Source organism: Globicephala melas, chromosome 20, assembly GCF_963455315.2.
Source record: "Globicephala melas chromosome 20, mGloMel1.2, whole genome shotgun sequence".
NCBI classification, from domain to species: Eukaryota; Metazoa; Chordata; class Mammalia; order Artiodactyla; family Delphinidae; genus Globicephala; species Globicephala melas.
In genome coordinates, this window is record NC_083333.1 from 26409591 (window position 1) to 26436228 (window position 26638).

General features: G+C 55.7%; 1 protein-coding gene across 3 annotated transcripts; it reads right to left on the minus strand.

Moving 5' to 3' along the window:
- Positions 1-671: 671 nt before the first annotated feature.
- Positions 672-21611, minus strand: CDC42EP4 (CDC42 effector protein 4). 3 transcript variants are annotated; one of them, XM_060290857.2, is made up of 3 exons: positions 21423-21611; positions 3557-3780; positions 672-3457 (listed from the first exon to the last, which is right to left on the minus strand). In XM_060290857.2, exon 3 carries the CDS (start codon positions 3343-3345, stop codon positions 2290-2292), a length of 1056 nt encoding a protein of 351 aa, XP_060146840.1. In that variant the 5' UTR covers positions 3346-3457; positions 3557-3780; positions 21423-21611; the 3' UTR covers positions 672-2289. The 3 variants fall into 3 exon arrangements, with proteins under 3 accessions (XP_060146840.1, XP_060146839.1, XP_060146841.1); XM_060290856.2 differs by lacking the exon at positions 3557-3780 and having other exon boundaries at positions 21423-21609; XM_060290858.2 differs by lacking the exons at positions 3557-3780; positions 21423-21611 and adding an exon at positions 20410-20558.
- Between the last annotated feature and the right edge of the window lie 5027 nt (positions 21612-26638).

A 26638-nucleotide genomic window follows, 5' to 3' on the forward strand; every position in this document is an offset into this window, starting at 1 on the left:
CCCAATGCAGGGGGCTCGAGTTCGATCCCTGGTCAGGGAACTAGATCCCACATGCGTGCCGCAACTAGGAGTTTGCATGCCACCAACTAAGGAGGCTGCGTGCCCCAACTAAGAAGCTGGCGAACCGCAACTAAAGGAGCCCTGGATCCGCAACTAAGGAGCCTGCCTGCCACAACTAAGGAGCCCACGTGCTGCAACTAAGGAGCCGGCAAGCCGAAACTAAGGAGCCCGCCTGTCGCAACTAAGACCTGGTGCAACCAAACAAATAAATAAATAAATAAAAACCAAAAAAACCTTGGCAAACACCACGGCAGTGACTGTGTCTGCAGCCCAGCCCTGTAAGAACAGCACGATGCCCATTTAACAGATGGGGAGGATGAGGCACAGAGTGGCTGCATGACTAAGTGCCCGAGGGCCCCCAGTGGTAAGTGGCAGTCGGGACACCAAATCCCAGAGCCCACAAGGGCCTGCCCAGGCCGATGGGCACGTGAGGCGTTGTCCTTCCAGAAGCTGGAGAGTAGTGCAGGAGGGGCGGGCCCCAAAGAGACAGAGAGAGAAGCCCCCTCAGGCCCCCGAGTGCCGTCGGGGCTCGGGCAGCCCCAGCACCCTGAATCCGCACCCTCACCCCTATCCACCCCTCCCCGACAAAAAGCAGACACAGACACCAGGCATGCTGTAAGGCCTTTTATTTTAATGTTTCCTTGCTGTTTTAACATTTTCACGGAAAAAAAAAATACACAGTTTAGAATCTGGAACTGAGCGCTGTCTAGATGGGTTTCAAGGGCGGCAGCTGGCAGGGGCTGCACGGCTGGAAACCAGTGAGCACCCATTTCAAGAACTAAGGTGGTGTCTGAGTCCAGATCTGGCAAAACTCAGGAGGCAGGGCAGCTGCACCTGCCGCCAGCCCTGGCTGGACCCCGCGGCGGAGGCTAGGGCAGCTGCACCCGCCGCCAGCCCTGGCTGGACCCCGTGGCGGTTCTGTCCGCCCCCCTCCCTCCACTGGCTACAAGGCGACAGGAGAAGGTGAAGTCAGCCTGTTGCCAGGACAGAAAAATCCTCATCTGTGAATCCTGGGGGCTCGCACCCAACCTCCACTCGATCCCCTTGGGTGGGGTTCTAAGGGCGCAGAGTGAAAGCTGAATTTCAGAAAGACAACAACTAATTTTTTAGCATGAGTGTATTACAAACATGGCATGCGGCATACTTACACTAAGAAATCATCCTTTGCATGCCTGAAACTCTAATTTAACTCAGCATTCTGGTTTTTGTTTTGTTGCTAAATCTGGCAACCCTATACCCTCAGGACCACTGACTCAGAAGTGGGGAAGGGGGCTCTGCTGGCAGAGGGACGTAGTCAGTCGGAGGTTGAACAACCCAGTCAAAAGAGGTTTTATCCCCCCATAGGAATGACATTTTTTTTAATAATCATTTTCCAGAAATTTTCTACACTGGCTGCCTGTTGTTGTTAATAGCTATGCGGGAGGGGGCCGAGGACAGACACGCACAGACCTCCACCCCATACGGTTCTAAATAAAGTTTGGAAGTACTTAGTATAAAGGTTTTCTAAAAGGATTCGTTTTCCTTCTGGTGGCAGGCCTACAAACACGTTCCTGGTATCGTTCTAAAAAGATTTAAACACAACAAGAACAAACAAACCCAGAGGGACTGAGCAAGGGCTGCAGCCTGTCCTAGTGTCATCCTGCAAGGGCCCCCTCTTGAAAATTCAAGATGCCCCGGGGCCTTCCTTCCGTTCTGCATCCTGTTCTCACCCCGCGGAAGGGGTCGCGTTCACTGTACACATTCGGTCCGCCTTTCCTCCGTGGGGCTCCCCGTGCAGGAGCTGGGGATGGAGGGAGGGAGGGGCCGGGACTTGTGACCCGTCACGGGCGTTTATTCCGTCACAACAGAAACGCCAGGAGTAAAGAGGCAGGTCAAGTGTCCTTAGCCCTTGCGCCCCTGGGCCGCCCCTGGCTGCCCTATTATCGCTGCACGTGGCAGAGACTCAAGTTGACAGCGGAAATCCACTGGAGGCCGGGAGAGGGAGAGGAAAGCCGAGTCCCGCTGCGAGAACACAGCCCCGTCCTACGAGCTCAGGCAGGGCAGGGTGTGCAAAGCAGTCAGGCACCCCAGCCAGCTCCAAGTCCAACGAGGGCCCCCAGGCTCGGCCAGCGCCCCTTATCCATGAGGTCCAGGGTCTGTCTGGGGCCCGCAGCCAAGCTCCTGGCTGACCTTGCAGGGCTGGGGGCACAGGGAGGAGACAAAGCCAAGAGCCCCCACCTCCGGCCGGCCTCACACTCGGATCTCGTCCTCCTCCTCCTCGTCCATGAAGGAGAACTCGGGGTCCGGCTGCCTCAGGAGAGCGGCCCGGGCCCGGTCCGGCCCCCGGAAGGCGGGGCTGCGCTCCTCCAGGACCCCCGAGGCGCAGCTGGACAGGGAGCTGCTGTCCCGCGTGGTGTGGCTGCTGCCCCCGCTGCGGGCCGAGCCGGGGCTGGGGGCCCCCGCGGCCCAGCCCTCCTCCGGCAGCGCACGCGACGGCAGCGCGGGCAGGTCCGGGCCCCCCGCTCCTTCCTGCCTTGCCGGGAGAGGGGCTGCCGCCGCCAGCGGGGGAGCCTGGGTGGGGCCGCCTGCTGGGTCCTCGTCACCATGGCAACCGGCCTCCCCCTCCTCCTCCGGTTCCCACTCCCCCTTGTCCATGATGCTGAGGACGTCGCCCAGCATGGAGGGCCCCAGGTCGATGTGGAACGACATGATGGACTCAGCGTGCTTCAGCCCAAAGCTGGCCTTGGGTACCATGGGCAGATCCGCCAGGTCCCCGAAGGCCTGCTCGTCGAGGAGGGGGTCTGGGGAGTGGGGGGCGGAGGCCCCATTCCGCCGAGGCCCCGCCTCCTCCGGGCCGCCCTCCCCCGTGGCCTTCCTCACGGGGCTGGAGGACAGGCTCTTGGGCAGCTTGCTGGAGCCCTTCTCGGCGGCCTCCTTCTCGTTCAGCTGAGGCAGGGACATGGCGTTCTTGACGAAGAGGGCCGAGTCCCGCAGGGGGCCCAGCACGTCCCTGTGGTCCCGGTCGCCCCTGCTCACTGACTGCGACCGCTTGCTGCCCCGGAACTTCCGGGACAGGAGGCCGCGCTTGGAGGAGGCGGCGGCCTGCTCGTCCACGGACTCACTGTCCAGCTCCCCAGCCTTGCTGTTGAGGAAGGAGGTGTCCCCAAAGGCGTCCCCCGCCCGGCCCACGTGCATGGTGTGGCGGAAGTCGCCCAGCGGGGCGCTGATCATCTCGGCCGTGAGGTCCACTCGGGAGCGGCGCTTGGAGTGCACGGAGCTGGACACCAGCTGCTTGAGGATCGGCATCTTGCCGGGGGGCGGGGGAGGGGAGGAGCGGGTCCCCTCCAGAGACAGCAGGCGGATCTGAGGTCAGATCTGAAGTCCGGCGGGCGGAGGGGGCGATAAGGAGATCATAGGGCTGCAAGGAGAGAACAGCAGGGAAAGGGTTAACCCAGCTGTCCGCTCAGCACAAAAGCCCATCTGCTCAGGGGTGGCTGTTATTTAAACCTCCGCTCACCTCTTCTGAGCTCAAGTAGCCACAGGCACGCTCTCCCTGAGACTTGAGCGAGAGTGCCTTCTTCTAAAGGACAGTGCCTCCCGCACCTCGCAACCAGGACGCCCCTAGAGGCGGAGGCACACAGGCAGCTCCAGGCAGCCGACCCAGGAGAGACGTGACTCCAGTGAACAGCCGGTCCGGAGACACGCTGTAAGTTAGTTCTCCCTGCTGCCTGACCTCAGCCCCTGTGGAGTCAGTGGACACCTCATTCTGAGTCACGGTCCTTAGAGGAGGGAGAGGACAGCACAGGCCCCAGGGAGGCACTGCCTGGGACAGACGTGCTCCACAGACGTGGGCGGCAGCTCACTCTCTGAATCAGAATCGGGTGGAGCTGCCGGGACCCACAGGACCAGCTCCCCAGCCCTCCGGCCCGTGGTGGGTGTCCCGAGGATCCCGGAGGTGAGGATCCTGCCTGCGACGTCTCCACAGTGGAGCCCCGAGCTCTTTGCCAAGGATCCACCCTCCGCCTCTCAGAGACCAAGACTGGGAAACTCCCAGTGTCTTCAATCACTAGGGGTGCAGGGAGGCGGAGACTAAAACCTAGATGGCCGAGGCGCCCTGGGAATGCAGACCCCCAGGTGATTAACCTGAGCCAAAAAGCATCAGCAGGGAGGCCAGGAGAGCCTCTGTAATCTCCTGGCAGGTACCACCCATGCAGCTCCTGGCAAGGGCCAAGCTGAAGTCCAGTGTTGAAGCCAGACCAGCCCCCAGTGCTAAACCCAGCAGCGCAGGGCTGAGCAGAGTGGGGTGATGTGGGCGCAGGGACTTAACCAAGGCTGGCGGGTGAGGGGGTGGTCCTGGGCCACCAGTCCTGCTAACAGCACAGCTCTCATCGGCCCCCACATTCCAGGCCCATCCTCCCTGTTGCCAAGGGCAACCCAGGATGTCCCACCGGGTTTCTTCCTCACCCCCGATGCTGCCCTAAGCTAGGCCACCACATCGCAGTTGGCCCTGCTTCCCCTTCCCCCATCCTTCACCTTTTGGCTAAATCAAAACCCGGTCCCCAGTGCAGACCCCCCGATCCGACACCCGGTTCCCGCCTCACTCCTCGCTGCTCCCCTACCCCTGCGGTCCACCCTGGCCCTGAGCTTCTGTCTCCCGGACTCCAGGGCTGGACATGCACAGCTCCCCGCTAGAATACCTGTCACCTGGCTCACCCAACGTCTTCCGGGGCTCAGCTGAGCTGTCACTTCTTCCAGTAAAGCTGCTTCAGCCCGGTGAGACCTCCCGACCACCTCCTGCCCGACCCCCAGCACCGTGGACGCCCTTGCTCCCAGCAGGCACTGGCTCTGTCATTCTACCACTGCCGGCTCGGCCTGACTGTCATCTTGCCACTGAACTATGAGCTTCCGGAGGGCTCCAAAGGGCCTGTCACCGCTGAATCCCGTCCAGCAGTGCGTGGCACAGTCGATCCTCAAACACCTGTTGAAAGGCTAACACCTCCCTCCCACCCCCCACCTCCACCCCAGCCCCTGGGTTGCTCCCTTTCTGCCCTCCTGAGCCCAAGGACAAGGTCACTTCAGCCTACGGCCCGGCTCCAGGGCTCCCAGCCTGACCTCTCTGTGTCCTCTAACCCCCTCCCCTCGCTCTCGTTCTTTGTTCCTTGTCCCGCTGGTGATGCCCAGCCAGATGGTCCCCCCCAACCCCCAGGCAGTCATAGCGCTTGTCGCTCCAGGGCAGGGGAGGGTGGCGAGACACCGGGGCTCACCTGCCACACAGGTGAGCCCGGCTGGGCGGACTCAGGTGAGGACTCCTGAAAGGCCTTGAGATGACCCACTACAGTCGGTCAGCTCCCCCTCCTCTCTCTCCTCCTTCCCCCGAGACCCTCAGGAAAGTTCTCTTCCCCTACCTCTGAGCCGGCCCTTCGCTCCTGCCCATGCCCTGGGACCTAACGTCTAAACAATTAAGTCACGGAACAGCTAGACCAGGTTTTGGCAAACGTTTTCCATAAAGGTCCAGACAGCAAAGGTTCTCAGCTTCATGACTGACACGGTCTTGGTCCCAGCTTCTCAGCTCCACCTTCGCAGTGGTAGGAAAGCAGCAGTAGACCGTATGTAAACAAATGGGCATGGCTGTGTCCCAATAAAACTTTATATATAAAAACAAGTGGTGGGCCAGATTTGGGCCATAGTTTGCTGACGCCTAAACTAGACACATGAAAAGTACTGGCCTTAGGGTCATCCCCTCCACATCACTCCAGGAGAGAGTCACCATATGTGACCCTCTGGGCCAGCCATGGGCTCTCAGGCCAACGTTGGGGAAAACTCTCTTTGGCTAAACAAGAGAGAAGGAGGATGGAGTGAGTCGGCCTCAGACACGTTCGGCATAGAAGAAAATCAAACCAGGTTTCTAAGGCACTCTTGGTACTGGAGAATCCCTCGGGCTTCTGCTGCCACCAGCGCAGTGAAGCAAGAATAGAAAGGGTCCACATCAACCTGCCTGCAGTTCAGCTCCTGGCTCTGGTCACGGAATCCTGTGTTCTTCAGCTCTTCCATTTGCCAGATGAGAAAACAAGTTCACTGAAGCAAAGTGACTTATCCAGATGTATGTGCCTAAGAGCAGAGCTGGGCTGGAAGCCGGTCTCCTGGTCCAGTGCTCTCTCTACTCCATGCCAGGCCTCTTTCTGGTCTTTGGTGGGTAGCATCTCCGGTCAGTTACCCTCCCCACTTCTGGCTGGAAGAGTCCAGAGAAAGGAGAAGCCTGGCCGCTGCCTCAAGAAGATTACTGTATTACCCTGGAGCGGATTCTGACACTGCTGACACCTTTAGCCAGAGAATTCTCTGCTGTGGGAGCCGTCCTGCACATTATAAGATGTTCTGCTGCATCCCTGGTGTCTACCTACCAGATGCCAGTAGCATCCCTTCCCTGCTTGTGACAACCAAAATGTCTCCAGAAATGCCAAGTGTCCCCTGGGGGGCAACCCTGCCCTGGAGTGAGCGCGCACATGTGAAAATAAAACACATAGTAATCACCAGGTGAACAGAAAAACAAACAAATTTAAAAAAAGAAAGAAAGAAAACTGAAAAAAAGAAAGAATAAAAAGGAGAGGGAGGAGGGGCTTCCCTGGTGGCGCAGTGGTTGAGAGTCCGCCTGCCGATGCAGGGGACATGGGTTCGTGCCCCGGTCCGGGAAGATCCCACATGCCGCGGAGCGGCTGGGCCCGTGAGCCATGGCCGCTGAGCCTGCACGTCCAGAGCCTGTGCTCTGCAATGGGAGAGGCCACAACAGTGAGAGGCCCACATACCGCAAAAAAAAAAAAAAAAGAGAGAGAGGGAGAGAGGGAGGGAGGGAGGGAGGGAGGGAGGGAAGGGAGGGAACGTAAAGGATCAGTGACGTGAAGCTCCAGAGTTGCGTAAGGGTTTCAAAGTAACGGCAGGAATCCCCAGAGCCAGTAAGCGCCAGGCGCTGTGGTTTCCCTGATCTTAAGTGCTTATTAAAAAGAACAGAAAGGGAAACCGCAGGCCCAGCTGCCCAGGGCTCGGCAGAGATGGTGCAGACCCCTGTGGCCACCGGCAGGGACCAGGCATCCTGGCCATCGCGGCTACAGGACAGAAGGGCCCCCATCCCTGGCACGTCCTCGAGGGTAGAGCTCGAGATCTGGATAAGAGGGGCCGGCAGGGAGGTGCCTAGGCCCCTGCACAGCCCCACAGCCCAGGAAGGTAGAGCAGGTCCGGCCAGCGCTTATCTGCCGTCTGTGGTCTCGCTCCCTGGGGGTGTGGGAACGAGGCTTTGCAGCTTGTGAAAAAGCAAACCATCTTCAGCATCCAGCATGAAAATGTCCCGAGTCCTGAGCTTCCGGAGAAGCTCCCTCTGGTCCCCCAGCCCAGCCAGGAGGGGCTGCAGCAGCCCTGGGGCCCTACAGCTAGAGCTCAGGCTGGTCAGGCCGGGCTTCAGGGCCGGCAAGAGCTCACTCACCGGGTTGTTTTAAATCCTTGGTTTCATGGTACCCTCATGACACTGTCACCCTAAGCTTTGAACACAGAGCAATTTGGGGGTGAGGAGGTGGAACTCTGAGTACAAGTACGAGCAGGTGCCCTGGGCCAGTCCTGGGGGAAGTTTGGGGGGACCTGAGCACCCACCCGGAAAGGGGCTGTGCACAGAGAGCCGCGGCTTCAGGAGGGGGCGTGGCTAAGCCCTGTGACCCAGCTCTGGGGAAGTGGCTAAAACAGGCCGCCAGATGACAGGCAGCCGCTCCCCACAGCCCACCCTCAGGGGGACTCCCCAACCCTGCCACCCCGGAAGCCACATCCCCCTTTCCTGGCAGAGCAAGGGAAAACGGAGCAGCAACTCGCATCTCTCCAGCCTCTGCTGGAATCAGATTCTGCTACCCTCGGCCCACTGACCATAGGACATTCCTGTAAGCCAGGGGTGACGAGCCCTCCCTGCAAGGCCAGGCCCCCGGTTGCAACGACACCAAGCACACCCTCAGCTCAGCTCAGCTCCCGGGACGGGATAGGACAGCCCTGGCCTGGACCCTCTCTCATCCTCCCCGGCGGGCCGTCCAGAGAGCACTGCCCTCCCACCTCAGCCCAGCAGCTCCCAGACAGACCCGAGCTCTCCCGGGGAAGACAGGCAGGGCTCCCGCCGTGCAGCTGACCTGGAAGCTCACCCTGGCACAGAGAGCACACATGCCTCAATGCCCACTGCCACGGCCACTGGGCAGCCAGCCCCTCCATCACCATGCCCCCTTCTCACCACCCATCCTGTCCGATTCTAGCCCCCAGCAACGCGGCATTTGACACGATGACTTCGGTCGTGGCTTGGACTGGATACAAGTGGCTTCGTTCCCTTATTCATTCATTCACTCACTCACTCACTCACTCACTGACTTACTGCACACCCACCAATTTCCCCATAACTCCTCTGGGCCCTGGAGACACAGCAGTGAAAATAACGAGGTGGATGAGCCCAGACTTCCTGGGCACACTTGTGGTGTGAGTGTGGGTGGGTGGGCGACGGGGCTGTAAACAAGCGAATAAAACAGTATCTCGTAGTCCTCAGGGTCAAGGGGGTAACGAGGGAGGGTGAGCGCGGGAGTTACGGGCTCTGGGAGGCCCCTCTGAGAACCGAGTGACGAGAAGGAACCAGGCATGCCAAGAACATGCGGGCTGTGGGGACAGCACGTGCAAAGGCCCTGAGGGGGGAACAAGCTTGTGTTTGAGGAACGGAATGAAAACCCAGGGGCCAGGTCACACGGGGCCCTCACAGGAAGCCCAGGCCGGAGTTTGGATGGCGTTCTAGGTACCAAAGGAAACCTCCCTAAGCAGGAAGCCATCCCATCTGCGTGTTTGGAGGTTCCCATGGCAGTGGCTGGATGGGAGGCACGGAGGAGGGGAAGCAGGAATTCAGGGCAGAGGATGGGGGCCAGGACGAGGGTGTGGTTAAGGAGATGGACAGAGTGGGGCACATCCAGGGCAGGTTTTGGAGCCGGAGACACCAGGAGCTGAGGGCCCGGAGAGGGGAGGACAGGGAGGGCGGGCTCAAAGGGGAGCTCGAGCCCAGGAGTCCTCTGCCAGGGGTGCGTCTCAGCCGGCAGGCCAGGGACCTTTCCCTCGGGGTGCAAGCAACTTTCTGCCGCCAGGAAGAACCTGACTTTGCCAAAACGGGGGAAGCGTTCTGCTACACAGCATCTGTCGCTGGGACAACAGGCTGCAGGGCGTTGTGCAAGACACGCAGCGCGACGCGGGCCACGATGCCCTGTGAGAGGTGAGGGGCTCTGGCTTCTGTCGCCAGAGAAAGATCCAGCGCTTTCTGGAATGCTCCCCAGCCCTATCCTGTGAAGATAAGGAATCCCAGAGAAAGGGGAAGACTGTTTCATTCCAACAGCTGATGGGCAGCACAGGGAAAGGAGGAGAACTGTGGGTGCTTTGATGCACACTGTTACAACAGGAGGAACTTCAGTGGGGGCCGTGTGGTTATTTTTAGCTGACTTCAGGATATTTAGAAGCTTTTTGTTCCTTCACTAACACTGCCGCAAGCCCTCTCGTATCTGAGAGTGCGCCGTTTGCACCAGGGTGGTAGGAAGCACCGTCTTAAAATAAACTGAGCCTGAATATCCACATTTAAATAAAAAAAAAATAAAAAGCCCAGGATAGAAACGTGAAATATCACTATTATAACTCCTGTACTACTTGTGTATCTGTGTCAAATATCGCCTTAAAATGCCTGCGTGTGGAGCAACCCCACTCATAGATAGAGAGGATCAATTCAGAGATCTGCCCTGGGTCATGGATGGAAGGCTTTATTCCCACACCCGGGCTCCAGCCACGAAAACAGCCCCGCAGGACCCAAAGTGCAGGGGCCTCCACACGTCAAAACAGGGAGCGTGTAATCTATGCACACACACACGTGTATCTTTTATAGCTTATATACATGGCCATTGTCAATCCATGCAGCAACGAATATGTTTCAGTTTTCCTTCTTTTAAAGAAAGTCAATATGTGACACAGAAGTTCTGGTGTTTTCTTATCACATCTCAGTGGATTTTTTTGCACACCCCTGCGGGTGCCACAATACGGTACCCATGATGTCACGTGACTCCCACGGAGGCATCCACGATGCCTTCAACTTCAGCGGTTCCTAAGACTGAGACGGAGGACACCCAGAGATTATCCAGCCCGGTGGCGGGCGACTAGGGTGGAGAAAAGTACTTGCCCAAGGCCAAGGAGCTGGTGAGGGGCCCAGATGGCACTGGCGCCCAGGTGCCCTGTCTCCCAATCGCTAAAGGTCCTTTGCAGATGCCATGGGGGTTGACTCACTGCCAGGCACCTGGCTAGACCTTCTTGTGTCTGTTACCATCTTGGTGGCACTGAGCTTGGAAAGGGGAGGGGAAGGACTTCCCTCCCACCCAACAGCAGGTACTAGGTACCACCAGGCAGGGGGAGTGGTACAAAACCAGGGACCAGGGCTTCCCTGCTGGCGCAGTGGTTAAGAATCCGCCTGCCAATGCAGGGGACACGGGTTCGAGCCCTGGTCCGGGAAGATCCCACATGCCGCGGAGCAACTAAGCCCGTGCGCCACAACTACTGAGCCTGCGCTCTAGAGCCCGCACGCCTAGAGCCCATGCTCCGCCATCAGAGAAGCCACCGCAATGAGAAGCCCGCGCACCGCAACAAAGAGTAGCCCCCGCTCGCCGCAACTAGAGAAAGCCCGCGCGCAGCAACGAAGACCCAACGCAGCCGTAAATAAATAAATAAATAATAAATTAATTTTAAAAGAAAAGAAAAAACAGGGGTCAAATGCTGCTCAGAGACAGTGGTTCCAGGACAGGGTGGTCTTGGGGCATCGGCAATTACGGCGGGTTCTTTGAGTAGACTTTCAGTCGAGAATGATTCAGGAGCGCCCGTGGTGGGAAACCTACCCTATGGAACTATTTCAAAGCAGAAAAAAGTCCCTGACACAGACAGTCACTGAAGCCTTATTCATAATAGCAAGAGACTGGAAACAACCTAACACCCAACAAGAAGAAAATGGTTGAGAAAACCAGGAGCCATTAACTCAACAGATTGTCCTGCAGGCGTGAAATGCAGGGTCAGCGAAGACCACGCAGGACGTGGAAAACTGTTTACCAGACGACATCGAGTGGAAGGAAAAAAGGCAGAATTCAGGCTTGTTTACACAGTGATCACACACTACACACACATACACGTTCACGAATAAAGGCAAAAGGGCAGGCAGAGAGATTCAGGAGTGATGTCAGGCTTGAGAGGAAAACGGGCTCTTTTCTTTTTAAGTTTCCTTTAATGTGGTAGTGCTGTTTGGATAATAATAATAGTAAAAATCCCGAAGCATCAAAGGCTTAAGGAAAAAAAATCTTAATTTCCAAACCAGCTTTAAACTCTCAAGTTCTCAGGGTCCAGCAGCTGCAGCCCATACAAGGCGCCAGGTAGGGGCCGGGCGGGGGAGCGCGGGGCTCAGACCACACACTCTCATATCGAAAAATCTCCCGTCGAGGTCTGTTCTCTTTCTCTCCCGTCCCCCTAAATCTGCATCTACCCCAGATGGACAAGTTTATCACATCCTCGTTTTATTTTTAAGTTGTTTGGGAGGAGAAAGCAGGCAATCTATTATAAAACCTGGTGGCAGGGGAAATAGGGAGCTTAGGACCCCCCCAAAAGAACCAGCTTCCCAACAGCTGCTTGAGCCTCCACAACCGAGCAGATGAAAAATAACGATCCCCACACCCCCCCCCCACACCCCGGAGAATGACCAATTTCCAGCGACACCGAGGCCCTAAGCTGGAGGCCAGCCTCCCTCCCACATGGCCATCCCCCAGTGGAACCCTGGGCAGGTGAAGGTTGGGTCTCTGCTGCTTCCACCGCCCCAGCTCAGCTCTCCTGATGGCTACAAAGGAGCAGAGGAAACGAGAAGGGGCGGGGTCACACAAGGACACCCCCGCGCTCCAGCCACTGGCTGCCCATGACCACCAGTAAGGCAGAACTAGCAGTGCTGTCAGCAGTTCTCATTGATTGGGTGCCTGCTGCACGCCAGGCATTGTGCAGACTTCGTTAAGTTTGTGCCTCTGACCCCGCAAGGAGGGTGTCACGATTGCCTCCATCGTAAAGAGAAACGGAGGCTCACGTGGAACGAATGCCCTTGCTCACTCTCCCAGCTACTAAATGGTGGTGTGAGCCCGTTTCTGGCAGACCTTGGAGCACAAGCTTTTCTGTGTGAGGTGATGCTCTGTGGCTTATTCAGATGTCCGCAGCTGAGAACACGGCACATGGACGGAGGGATGGGGGTAGGGTGGGATTAGGGAGGCTGTTCGTCTAAGATAAGACCTTGGGGCCAAGACTCACTTGACTGACTCCCCCATCAGAGACCTGCTCCCAGGGACGGTTCGGATGGGCTCCTCCTTACACAAGCTCTCATCCCAGCTTCCTGCTCTGAGGACCCCTCCCAATGTTCTGATCCCCCAGGAGGTGAGAGGTGGGGAGGACCACCCTGAAGCAGAAGCCAGGGCTCACCCAGCAAAGTTAAAAGAGTGGGCCCGGGCTTCCCTGGTGGCGCAGTGGTTGAGAGTCTGCCTGCCGATGCAGGGGATGCGGGTTCGTGCCCCGGTCCGGGAGGATCCCACGTGCCGCGGAGCGGCTGGGCCTGTGAGCCATGGCCGCTGGGCCTGCACGTCCGGAGCCTGTGCTCCGCAGCGGGAGAGGCCACAGCAGTGAGAGGCCCGCATACAGCAAAAAAAAAAAAAAAAAAAAATTTGGAATATACTGGGTTAAAGAAAGTGTTCATTTCACCTATATACTGGGTTAAAGAAAGTGTTCGTATCGCCTATCTCTTGTTACTTTCTAAAGTGTATCTATTCAAACTGTACATTCTGTAAGGGACTTGGTGTGTTGCTTCTCTGGGATTCTGCTGATTTAGACATGTTCCCTCTTTTTTAATACAAGCAGCACTTTCCATTGTAGAGGGATGAATAAAGCCGGCCATTGTTTATGTTTGAGTGAAAACAGTTACACGTTCATAACTAATGCTACACTATTTTAGATTAGGTCCTAAGAGCCTCAGTTTTACATCCAGCAGACCACTGCTGAATGCTAGTTGTTTCAGTTTTGTTCAAACGCTGTAACCAATAGCCTTCCAGCTAAGTCTGTCCAAGTCCTTATTTCTGGAGGATACCTACTTATAAGTGAGTAAAATTACTTTTGTTTCTTCTTCCTAACTTGTTCTCCAGAAGGTTTTACCAAGTTGCAGTCTCACCAACACAGGACGATGGTGTCCAACAACAGGTGTTACTGTGTCCTCAGCGGAATTGGAAACAAAAAACCCACAATCAGCACCACGCTCAAACTTATAATTTTCATTCCTTCTATTACTAAGAGGGTGAGCATTTAAAAAAATATCATCTCCCCTGTGAACTGCTTGTCGAAGGCTTCTGCACGTTTTCTGCGCGGGGGCAAGGCGGCTTCACCTTTTCCAATGGGTTTGCATGACTTAAACTATGAAGGCTCTTAAAAATGTTGACTATATTTTGCAAATATTCCTGCAAATGTATCATAGGCCCATTTTCCATGTGGTGATTTTGTGGTTTTCTTTTCCGTAGAGTGCTTATTAATTTTTACACGGTCAAATCTGTCGTACAATGTCTGGCTTTAGTACTATGAAGCAAAGACCTCCCCCACTCCCAAGTTTTATGAAAATATTCACTCCTTCTAAAACGACTAGGTAAGGTAATAATGAAAAACTACTCATGGAGAAAAAATACTCAAAGGAAATACAAAGATAGGTCTGTGGCTTATCTATTTTAAATGACCCGCAATTTTATAAGAAATTAAAAATATAACAGTAAAGTGCGTTACTGGTTCTGTATAAAACTGCTATAAAATATGAGTGAAGAGTCAAATGCTACCTTCGTCAGATATATACAGATACTCCCCACGGTTTCTCCAAACTTCCTCTTCTGCTTATTGATCTCTGTTCATTCCTAAACCAGGTCTATACTGTCAACTCTGTAAAATATGTTTTGAGTATCTAGTAGAATAATATCCCTGCACTAACTTTTCTCTGAAAATGTCTTGTCTTTTCTAATGCAGTTAGTCTTCCAGATGGACTTTAGAAACATTTTATTCAGTTCCAAAAGAAATCCTGACGGAATTACATTGGCATTGAAAGCAAACAATAAATTAATTTGGGAAGAAGTAACTATCACAGCATCACGCCTTCATATCCATTTATTCAAGTCTCTTAGACATTCTCCATTAAATTTTGTGGGTTTTCTTCCTACAAGCCTTACACATGTCTTGCAAGTTTATCCTGAGTTATGTTATGGCCTCTCGTTGTGAAAGCGGTTTGTACCCTGCCCCTTTTATGTAGCTATAGCTTCTGACTGGTTGTAGCTGGTATGTGGGAAAGCTACAATTTTAAAATTTGTACCTCGGGCTTCCCTGGTGGCGCAGTGGTTAAGAATCTGTCTGCCAATGCAGAGGACACGGGTTCGAGCCCTGGTCTGGGAAGATCCCACATGCCGCGGAGCTACTAAGCCTGGGTGCCACAACTACTAAGCCTGCGTGCCACAACTACTGAAGCCCACGTGCCTAGAGCCCGTGCTCCACAACAAGAGAAGCCACTGCAGTGAGAAGCCCGTGCACCGCAAGAAAGTGTAGCCCCTGCTCGCTGCAACTAGAGAAAAGCCTGCGTGCAGCAATGAAGACCCAATGCAGCCATAAATAAATGTATAAGGAAAAAATAAATAAATAAAATTTATCTCTCTTTAATGGACACCCTACTAAGCTTGTACTATCTTACACACCCTAATCAACTGTATAATTAAATTTTTCGGGCTTTGCAAGTAGACCAGCCCATCATCTGCAACTAATAATAATTCTGCCTCCCCCATTCCTCATTCTTATCTCGTTAAATTTGCTCCACTTGCCAACATAATGTTGCATACTACTACTGACAATGAAGATCTCTGTTCCTGGCGTTTACAGGGCTGTTCAAAACCTAAGTCATCCAACACAGTAGTCACTAATCACATCAGGCTGTTGAATGCTTGGAATATTTCTGGTGCCACCGAGGAACTGAATTTTTAATTTTTCTTTCATTTTAATTATTTTAAATGAAAATTTAATGCTTGATTCAGCTATTGGAAAACTGAAGTACGTTTAAAACACCCTGAGTGTGTGAATATCTGCCCTTTTAGCTGCACATTTTAGGAAATCCAAATTCTGGTTATTTATAAAACGTAGCCTCCAAGTTGAGATGTGTTATAGTTGTAAAATACACACTGGCTTTTTGAAGGCCTTGTATGAAAAAATAATGTAAAATATCTCATTAATTTTTTTATGATTACATGGTGAAAGGACAGTATTTTTGACACACTGGCTTAAGTAAAGCATATTAAAATTGATTTCACCTGTCTGTAGTTTTTAAAAATGTGGTCACTCGAAAACTGCAAAGTTCTTTATGTGCCTGGCTTTATAGTCCTATCGACGGTGGTGCTGCTCTAGGGGTACTTCTGTTCATCATGATACTCACCACTGGATTCACGCAGGTATTCTCAACCATCTCAGAGAAGTTACCGTTCTTACAGTTTTAGGAAAATGATACCAGTCACTTAGACAGGCTGAGTTGTGGGAAAACACACTGTAGCTTGGATAATTAATTTACCCTTTGATTGCTGGAAAATGTAATGTCTAGTCTAGTTTAAAGAGTGGGAAGTGATATCTTAGATCCTACGCATGGAGCCCAGGTGGATATGCCCTCCCTGGACCATGGGTCACAGAGGAAGTATGAGAAAGGGAGTGAACCTCACTGAGCCTTTACTCTGTACCAAGCTAGCTGCTTCATTTTGATTAAACTGCCTTTTGGGGGCCAAGTAATAACTCTGTTCTAGGCATCTGAAAGACTTTATCACATGTACTCTTCCCAGCAATCCCCTGGAGTTATCATCATCGTCCCCATCTTGCAGACAAGCAAACTAAGGCTGAGAGTTAAATGCTTCACCCGAGTCACACAGCTGCTAAGGACAGAGCTGTTGAAGTCTGCCTGATTCTGAACCCTGGGCTTTTCCCACTTTACCCAAAGGTGTATCGGGGGCGTGTCATAAACATCACTGGGGCGCTGGACTCTAAGATCTGATGAAAGTTATGGACGCGTGAACATCCACGGGGCAAACACTTTTGCATAGCGTTTGGCTTAAAATATCCTGAGTCTGGGCTCTCCCACACTCCAGGGAAAGTACAGATAAATGCTGGGAAATATGGACCACGCCCACCCCACCCCCCTCATTACAACAGCTCCAGAGGGACAGGAGTGAGCCGTGACCTGGGAGTGACAGGAAGTGACAGCTCCGGAGCCAAGACTCCAGAGCTCAAGGGCATTCAGCAAATTTCCTTGTTTACAGGCTCTTCCTGGAGGGACGGAGGGAGGGAGGGGTGTGTGTGTGTGGCCAGAAACCAGGGAAGGGGTGCCTGGTGGGAGCCTCACTGCTCCTCCCTCCTGCCTGGGGCCTCAGAAGGCAGGGCTTGAAATCAGATCAGCCCGACCTTGCTTGGTTTCACTTCGCTTCTACGGAGAGCACAGTGCTCAGCTGAGGAGTGGGTCGCCAGAGGGAGCCAGGTGCATCTGGTGCTGCTCTGGGGCAGGCTGGTGAATTTCCACCTTGACCCTGCAAGATGGAACGTGCAAGCCTGGGGGACCCCGGTGCCAGACACCCTGATCACGAGCGGGCTGGGCCACACCGGGCAAGTTACCTGTGCCTCGGTTTCCTCATTAGTTTTCAAAGCCACTGATAATACCGTGTACTTCCTAGAACTACTGTGAGGATTAAATAAGCTAACACAGGTAAAGCCCTTACACGAGGATGCATAAGGGATGAGCACTCGTAACGTGTTTGCTGCGACAATGATGCTATAACGTGTTCCTTCTCAGCAGGTGCCTTATGTCTATACCTTGAAAGGTAGGAGAATTCCAGCATCCCCAGTGATGCTCTGGCCACGGTCACTCCCCTAGTTCAAAGAGAACACATACCTTCAGTGTCACCTGAGGACACCTAATCCAAAAGGCTCCCAGGATGACCCCTTTCAAAGTCCCTGGGGGTCCCAAGATGAACTGTTGCGGGGCGGGGCGGTGGGTGTCCTCTGGGCGTCCGAAGCCCAGCTATAGATTGTAGTCCAGACGAGCAGTGGGATCGAGCAGCCCTGAGACTTGGTCTCTTTCCCTATCTGCCTTCCCTTCTCCTTTAACCTTTTCGAGATGCGGGAGGAGCCTGGCTTTTCTTAGACAGGACTTCAGCTCCTTCCGATCTCAGTTCAACACGGTGGATGAGGCGGAGGTGGGAAAAGAGAAAGCCCTCCAATTCCTCCCTAGGATGTGGGTTAGCAAACGTAGGAATCTGGGGGACCAGCTACCAGCAACAAGTAATGCACAAAATCTCAACACGGTCAGCCCCCAATAAAATATAGCCTGGTCCTTTGGACCTAACCTGACTCTCATTACAGGTGTCCACAAATGGCACTGCCAGCCCTAAGTTTCTTCTGTGCTCCCTCTGGCTCTCTACTCCCACCATCTGATTGAGCCTTAAACCCTCAGGACCAAGGGCAACATTCTGAGGAACAGAGAAGGGCTGCAGGGAGTGGAAACCTGAGTGTGGAGGGGAAGGAAGGTCAGGGAACAGACGCCGGAACACAGAGCCTGGCTTCACTGTCACCACATTGGGGAGATCCGAAGCTGGGGTCTGCAGACCAAGTTCAGTTACCCCCAGAACTGCCTGGATGCAGGTATAAGAACCCAGAGACTCTCCCAGGGAGGCTAGAGGCTGCCCTGGCTGACACCATCTGTCACCCCTGATGGCCAGGGCAGAAGACGGTGGTCTGAGCAGCGCTGGCTGAGCAAGAGATGCTGTCCCTGAATACAGCCCCAGGGATCTTTCTTGCCCTGGCACTGTGGCTTTTCAGATGCCCTCAGCCCCTGGGATGAAGGAATGAGGGGGAAATGCCAACAGTTTCTTACAGTCTGGGTAACCCCAAACTGTGCTCGCCTGACCCAAAAGAGAGACCCTTCTGCAGTTTGGGAGGCTGAGTGGAGACCACCAGTGCCCCACCTGCTGGCAAAGGAGGGCTCTGGATGTCGGTGCTGCCACCCTGGCCGGGAGTCCTGAGCTGCAAGCTGGCAGTGCCTGGGGGAGACTCTGATGTACATTACTGGAAGGAAGCCCAAGCCTCCTTGTATTTTAAGCTAGAGCTTCAGGGACACAGTGAGTGGGAATGCGGGATGCTCACGGCTCAACTTCCTTCCCAACACCCTGCAAGCCAAGAAGCCAGGTCCAGCCATGCGCACGAGCCCCTCCCAGCACAGTCCCGCACCCCAGCTCCCTGTCCAGAGCACGCTGGCAGGGGCCCGGCCTTCCGGAGCACCCCCGAGGTGCTGGCCCTCAGGACACTCTGCCAGAAGGGTCCAGGGCTCGGTTCCTTTTCCCAAGGTTGAGGAAAAGCCTCCAGTACATAGGTCAGAAGACAGCTGCTCTCTCAGCTTCCAGGGCCAGATTGCTCAACCCCTCTCCCTCCGCCCCCAAGCCTTATCTCTGGCATCAACCCAGGTCCTGTTCCTCCAAGGGACAGACTCCTCCCTCCTCCCACAGGGACAAGATCCTCGGAGCCTGTGGAAGCTCCAGCCACAGGAGGCGGTTCCGGCCTCTGAGCCGTGTCCATTCCCACCTTCCAAATCAGAGGAGAGGGGGCAGGGAGGAGGGCGACAGAGGGGTGGCCAGCTGCAAACACCTTGCCTGCCACACCTGGGCACAGCCTGTCCTGGCCGCAGAAATCAATCAACCACTCCAAAGGTGGAGGCGGTTAGGATCCCTGAACCAGAGCCAACCCGAGGCCCTGCTGGGAAAGTTCCTGACATGCAAAGAAGGGTCTCCGAGCCCTCTCCCAGGTCAACATCTGCCCATCCCCACCTCCCCACTTTGTAGACTAGACTCTCACGTGCTGGGGGCTCCAGTCCTGTGAGGGCAGCAGGACAGCAGCAGGCTGGGTGTGTCCGTACATCGGACTGGAAGGAGAATCGGTGAGTGGGCGGGGGTGAGAGAAATGAGAGGGAAATGGAAGAGCGGGGTCAAGAAAGAGAAAGGTGGGAATCCCAGAAAAATGGAAGGAATGCTCAAGGTCCAGGCCTGAGCTACGGAGTGTCACGTGAGCTATGGTCATCAGTGAGCAGGGACTCCAGGAACTCAGGGAGATGGCAGAGGGGCTGAGACCCCAAACCACTGTCTTATTTTCAGTCCCTGCAGGGGTCACCGGAATCCTTGGGAAGACCAGGAGAACCCACTTGGGTATCTCCCAAGGCTCACTGAACCCCCTGTTTGTAGGAAGGAGCAGCTGTCCCCAAGGACTGGAGGGGCAGAGTCCAAGTTCGGAGGAGATAAACCACACTAATCGGTCCGTCACATGGCAGCTCACACAGGGCAGCTGATGTAAGCTGGAACCCACAGGCACCCCCAGACTCACACAGGGTCCTAGCTTCCCCCCAGGGACGGAGCCTCCCAAGTCACGAGTGGGTGCCCCGTTACTGCTTCGGGAGCCCTGGGGCCACCTACAGGCTTGGCTGGGTCCAGCCCCGGTCCAGCAAACTCCCCGTTCCTGGGGGGAAATCCACAGCTCGGCTTTCCCCTTCCTTTGTGCCCTGTTCTTTGTTCTCTTAAAATTCAGTCCATCCTGCCGGTGGTCCCCTCCTCCACCCCAGCCTCAGAAAGGGGGCCGAGGGGGTGGGGAGTTATTAGAAACCCAGACTGTGCAAAGAAGTTGCAGTGCTGGAAGCCCTCCTGTAACCGGGCCTCTCATTGTTTACGCGGGCTGGATGGGGAGAGCTTGCTCTGGTCCAGATGGCCTCTGAGGGTAAGGATGAGGGAGTCTCCTCCCCCCCCAGCACCCAAACACCCTAAAGAGGACCTGGGGGCTTCACACAGCTCAGGGACCCTTGCCCCGTTCAACTGCTCAGATAGAGAGCAAAGAATAGGCACTGTGGACGCAGCCCGGGGACGTGGGAGCCTGTCAGATTGCAAGGGGCTGCAAGAAGAAAAGAAAAAGCATTGTATTTCCCCTCCATTCTCCCGGGGAAAAAAAGAAAACTTCCAAAGCGCAGGCTGCGGCGTCTCATCGGGAAACAAGGAATCTGGTTTGAGTTAGCAGAGAGCACCCCTCCCCCAGTCTCTCTCTCATACACATACACATACACATACACACACACACACACACGCACGCACGCACGCACGCACGCTCACACGCCCCGGCTCGGGCTCCGGCCTCCCCCAGGAAGCCCGCCTAGCCTCGGCCCTCCAGCCCTCGCTCCGATTCCCGCTCAGCACTCACCGGAGGCGGCCCGGCCCGCAGAGTGGCTCATCGGGACGCTGCCCGGGCAGGGGGGCAGTTTTGTGCCCCCGATGGGGGGCGCTCCAGGGAGGGGGCGGAGCTAAAGACGGCCGATCCCAGTTCCACCGCCCCAAGCGGGCGATTAAATCATTAACCGACCGCTCCCGGCTCGTGGCCAGGCCGGGAGCGCTCCGCCGGGTCCCGCGCGTAGCCCCTTCCCGGGTTCGGAAGCGGCCCCACCCCGCCGGTCGGCGCCTCGGCCTCCCCCCGCCTCGGCCTCCAGGTCTCCCAAGGAGGCGGGCGCGCGGGGCGGGGGCCGGGCGGGGAGGGAGGGGTGGGGAGAGAGCATTTGTTCCCTCGGCCGTTCCCCTTCCAGGCAGCTCTTCGCCCCTCTTCTCCCCGGCCCGGTGACATTGGGCGGCGTGTGCTGCAGCGCGCGTACGAGAGATAGTGTACACGCCTCCGCCACTACGGGCGAATAATCCGGTTCTTATTCATGGAGTACTCTGTGCACTCACGCCCCCCTCGGGGAGACCGCGGGCCGCGCGCCGCCGAGGGCTGTGCTCCTGCCCCCAGGGACACACACCCGGGCAAAGGGGTGGTACGTTAAAAGCCAGGTCCCCCGTCCCACCGCACCGTCATCCCCACCCCCAGCAGCGCCCGAGGCGGCACCGGCGAATCCCAGTCTGGGGAGAGGAAGTCGATTGGGAGCGGGATTTCGCCGGACTCTCTGCCACCCCGTCCTCCCCAGCCCCGCTCTGCACGGACACAGGGTGCGTGGCCCCGGTCCCAGACACCCGGGCCGCCCCGCACTCGCCCGGGCCCCAGCCCTGCCACACGGGGCGGGCGCAGAAGTGGGGAGCTCTGCCCCGCTCCCCTCCCCACCGCCCCTATCGCGGTTTTTTCAATCCCCTCTGCTCCCTAGGGCGGCTCGAGGTCCCCCAACCGAGCCCACCCAGGCCCCGCAGGGCGCAGGTGGCTGTCACGGCCAGAAGCGGGTGCCCGTCGCCTACCTGGGTCCGCAGAGACGTGAGCGCCGGGGCGGCGCGACTGCGCTCTCCCCTCCGTGGGCTCCGCGAGGCGCCGGGGCTGACGACCCATGTCCGCGCGGCGTCGGTTTCTCTCTGGCTCTCGGGCTTTCGGGGCTGGGAGCCTCTCGGACACTCCCCTTCCAGGCTCCTCCCGCGCCCCTCCGCGCTGATGTCACCGCGTCGCCGCAGCCAATGGCGGTTGGGAACCTCAGCCGGGCCGCTCGGCCTCCGCGGTTCAAATCAGAAAGCCCGAGACCCCGGGAGCTTCGTCGGGGGCCGGTTCGGGCTGGGAGGCCATCCTGGACCCGGGCCGGTGGGGCCCCGGGGCGCCCCCGCCTGGCTGCGCTCCGGCCCTGACCCCCCCCCCCAACCTGGGGCCACGGGGTCAGGGGCGCGACTCCCCCCGGGGGCCTAGCACGAGACCCTCCTGAAGCTCTTCTCCCTTCCGAGCAGTGACCAGACAACAATAGCCCCCGCCCCGGGGCGTTTCTGCTGCCTCCCTCCCCGGCCCAGGACGAGGGAGATGGAAGCCCCCAGGGTCGGCGCCGCCTGGGTGTGGATTCCATCCCAGCCTCTTACGGGAAACGAGATGGGGGAGGAGCCGGGCCCCGAGGCCAGGCCCGGAGCGGGTGTAAGAAGGGTTTGGGCCTGGTGACCTGCCTTTGATCCTCCTGCTTTCCCCTGTGTCCCTTGCCTCCTGAGTAGCCTCCCAAACGGAGTTCTATTCCAAGTGAGCCTCAGGGGCGATGCACTCCTGAGACCCGCGGCCTGAATCCTACGAGAATCTTTTTAGAGGAGTGACTTCCATTGGTAAATGATCGTTACTAATAAAGTGGCCCAGGAGAGTACACAGCACAAAGTGAAAGCTCCCTAGCTGTTAGCAGCTCCCTCGCCTGGGTTTTTGTTTTAAGAGAAGGGGATCCGGGTGGCAGAGGCCACCAGACTCCCTCCCACTGACCTTCAATGGGACCCCTCAGTGGGTCCCTTTGGGCTGGTACCTTCCCGGACAGGGCTCCCAGTAAACCCTCCCCCAGTGCTGGTATCTGAGGTCCCTTCCACCTAAAATCAAAGCTGAAGTCTTATCTGTGCCCTAAAACTTTCCTGATTCTCTGAGGCACCTCCCCCCACCACTTCTCTTTCCCTCCATTGTTAACCAATTATTTTGTATTTAGGTCTAGCTGTTAGTAATTGGTTCTCCTTTAACAGGTGTCTGTCCTTCCACAAACATTGAACGTTCATTGAAGTTTGCCTTTGGGGATAAAGGTGAATTAAGTCCAATCCCTGCCCTCAGTAGGCCCTCAGTGGTTACAGGCTGCTCTGGGAAGGAGCTCAGTAGATGCTTCTAGAGACGGGTCACCCTGCATTGCTAGCACACTGGCAGGGAGTCTTGATTGAAAGAAAGTGCTGGGAAGGATAAATTAGGAATTTGGGAGTAACATATACACACACTGTATATAAAATAGATAACAAGGACCTACTGTAGAGCACAGGGAACTCTACTCAATATTTGTAATAACCTATATGGGAAAAGAATCTGAAAAAATATATATATATCTGAATCACTTTGCTATACACCTGAAACTAATACAACATTGTAAATCAACTATACTTCAATTAAAAAAATGAAATAAAAACAAAGTGCTAATTTTCTCTGATGGTTGGAATCCCAGATCTGTGAAATTCGAGTGGCCTTTGCTGAGGCTAAGTTCTGCTTCGAGCTATCAGACTAGAGCTGCCTACAGATAATCAGAGGAAACTAACAAAATGGAAAACTTGAAGCTTGAATACCTACCTTGAAATTTCTGGCAAGTTCCAAGCCCCTGACTTTGGAGAAGGATTTGAGGTCTTAACTGCACCTTTGGTGTAACTTGACCTATAAGCCTTTAGGCCGGGACGTGTGTCTCTGCCTGTTCTAGCTGCTGGGACCTGCCCATGGGACTTGGGCGTGTGTGATTCTCACAGCTGCACGGGCCTGTCTTCCCACACCTGTCCACCCACCCCAAACACACACATCCCAGCGTTTGTGAACACTGGGTTCTGAGCATTTTGGTTCGCATAATTTGGCCCCAACCCTAGCAGGGTCAGTTATGTTGGTTAATCCTGTTCCCTTATAGAGGAATTGGAAGACCTCACTCACTCTGGTCTGGTGTTTGCCATAAAGCATGACGCTGGGCAGATCCTGTCACTTTCTGGAAGGTTCCTTCCCACACAAATGCTCTATGACTGCCCATATCTATTCTGAGTCCCTCACCCCCCTGAATTTCCTTCTCCCGAGGTTAGATGAGAAGGTCTTGGATGGACACCTCAGGGTGTCACCAGGGCCTGACGTCAGCACAGTTTGGGGTGGAGCCTCGGTGACCTGAGGCCCTGCCCCCTCCCTGGGCCCTTCACTCCCACTGTTCTGGGCAGAGGCTCTTTCATTCCTTGGTTCCCTGTTCTTGGGAATCACCTGGGGCCCTTTCTCGGGGGCCTGGGCAACTTCTGCAGTGCAACCTGGGAAAATCCCCAGGATACCAGGCCACTGGCAGAGGGCCTGGGGCTCAGGGCGAGGCCCTCCACTATGTGCTGCAAAGGCCACCTCTGGGGGCTCTGTTGCCCCAGGCTCCAGGCATGTGAACCCACCCCCTCACCCACCCTGAGAGTAACACGTCAGGGCTCTGGGGCAGCCAGTGCACCTAGAGAATAAAACAACAGGTTGTCCCCATGGGATCCTTGGGGACAGGATGGTGTCTGATTGGTGTCTGAATCCCCAGTGCGGGTTGGAACTGAGCCGTGTTTAGTAACCCCCCAATGAGCTCGCTGGGTCTCGTTTACCCTCCTGAGATGGTAAACTCAGAGGGTGAGGGAGACACTGGGTTTCAGAAGACCCCTGGCCTAGAGGGAGAGACACTGTTCACTAGGCTGGGGACAGGAGGTGGCAGGAGGGTTGAGCTGAGCCGGGACAAGGTGACGGGGTTGTGGGTCGAGGGGTGGTGGCAGAGCACAGAGGCCATGGAGTTTGCTGAAATGAGTCCAGATATCCAGATGTGGAGTCAGAACCTCTGGATTGTGTGACCTTGGTCTGAGTCACATCTGTAAGGCGGTAACAATCCAGACAGGAGGTGATCAGGAGCGTGGAAGGAGACAAGCATGTGGCCTTGCTCTGTGAACTGTCTAGTCCGAGGGAAGGGAACCACAGTTAATATTATCATTGCTGAGTCAAACTTCAGGTTTCTGGGGACTGTGGCCCCTCCATCCCCCTGCCAGGGAGAGAACAGATGACATAGCCCCCTCCCCGCCCCACGCCCCACTCAGGAGGCCTGTCTGTCACTGTTCATCATCATGTTATCAGCACGCTGCCCTGACCACTGGGAGTTGGGACATTTCCAGAAAGGTGGGTGGTGACACTAAATGTCTTGTTTATCCAGGAGGGAGAAAAGAATGCACAAGAAAGATACAGCCAGAGCCCTGGGCTCCACAGAGCCTTAGCATAGACATCAGCTAAAGACGTCTGGGAAACAGGGACCCTGGAAGGAATGTTCCATGTGGTCCCCAGAGTCCTGAGGCCCAGAGCTTCACCCACCAGTGACCCCTGGGACAAGCAAGAGAGCCTAGCCTTGCCCCCCCCCAGCCACCCGCACGCCCCCCCCCCCCGAGGCCTCCCCTTGCCTCTGGATCAGGACCACAGGCCCTGGGTGTGACAATCCCACTGTCACTCTCTGACCTGAGAAAAGTCACTTGAGCTCCCAGGGCTCAGTTTTCTCATCTGTAAATGGGGACCACGTGGTGTGAGGTTGGTGGATAACTCAGGTCAAAGGTCGGCGTACAGCCCAGACCACACCGAGGGCCCCCCAGGTGGACACTGCCCAGTCTCAGAATTAAGGGCCAAGTGAGACTTTCTAGAACAAATTTATTGCTGAGCGTCCGTCCTTGGGCACAGAGTGGGCCCATCCCCGCTGTGTTTCCCAGAACTGAGCTAACAGAAAGATGAACCACATTATCTGCAAGAGGCCGTCCTGGGCTTCTGATAAAGGTGTCTGTCGGGCTCTGGGGCTGAGGAGGAGGGGGCTCCCGCAGATGGCCGCGCTTTCTGTTCTTGTCTCTGGGGAGAGGTGGGCAGAGCCCCAGCTCTGCTGCAGGGCAGCCCCTGACAACCAGATGCCCTCCTGGGCCTCCGGAGAGATGGACAGAAAAGGGACTGGAGGAAGGAAAGAGCATCTGTTTGTGCCCAGAAAAGGCTTGCCTTCTCCCCAAGAGACCGGCTCGGAGGCACATGCAGCCTAAATCAAAAGCACTTAGAAAAGGCAAGGGCTGCTGCCATGTGTTGAGACTTTACTGGAGGTTAGGAATTCTGCATCGCAATCCTCGTTGCTATCATGCATGAGTTCCATTATTCAGATTAAAAACAGGAAAGGCTAAACAACTTGCCCAAGATTGCACAGCTAAGACATGGGAAACCCTAAGCAGTGGGGCTCTGGAGCCTAGAGCTCCAGCCACAAAACCACGAGACAGCAGGAAAGGAAACAGATTCTGGCTGAAGCATGAATGATCTTGTTACCATAGAGCCACGGCGGGCAAGGGACTATCGCTAGAGGAGACTGGGCACCATCTCACCAAGCCGACTCCCATCTGCCCGAGAAGGTCCCACATTGTTTCAAGGAGAACTGACACACGCTGCTTCAAGGCAGTTACGATAATATCATCACCTTCTGCCCTGTCACCACACTCCCCCAGCCCACATTCACGCCAAAGACCTCAATTAAATCTGTTCCTGGGGCCCAGTGCACAGCCCAGGCTTGGAGAGGAGAGGAACTGAAGGCATCACTCAGCCTCCTCTCTGTCCCAGTGTGATTTGACACATCTGCCCAGATGTTCCAAGCGCTTAAAGGAACCGCCTTCTCAAATCCACAGCTTCTGCTGTCTGTGTGTATTTTGTTGGGGTGCTCCCACCTCCTTCCCTTCCTTTGCACTGAGCCCCCCAAATCCTAGACCTTTGGGTGGAACATCTGTTGCTTATGCACTTCTGTCTGACCCTGGCGTCTCGCTACACTTCCCTAGCCCCCTGGGCACACAAAGGGAGGCTCTTCTGCAAGAAAGGAGCTTTAAGGGACATCTGTCTTACCCTCCTGAGTCTGCTGCCCACGTTCAAGGCAAAGGCATTATGTCTTGAGCCAACGGCTGCAAAGAAGAGGTGAGAGTGGAGAAGGGTCTGACATCTC

Coding starts and splice junctions, on each gene's coding strand:
- CDC42EP4 (XM_060290857.2), bottom strand. CDS start 3,345: ATGCCGATCCTCAAGCAGCTGGTGTCCAGCTCCGTGCACTCCAAGCGC.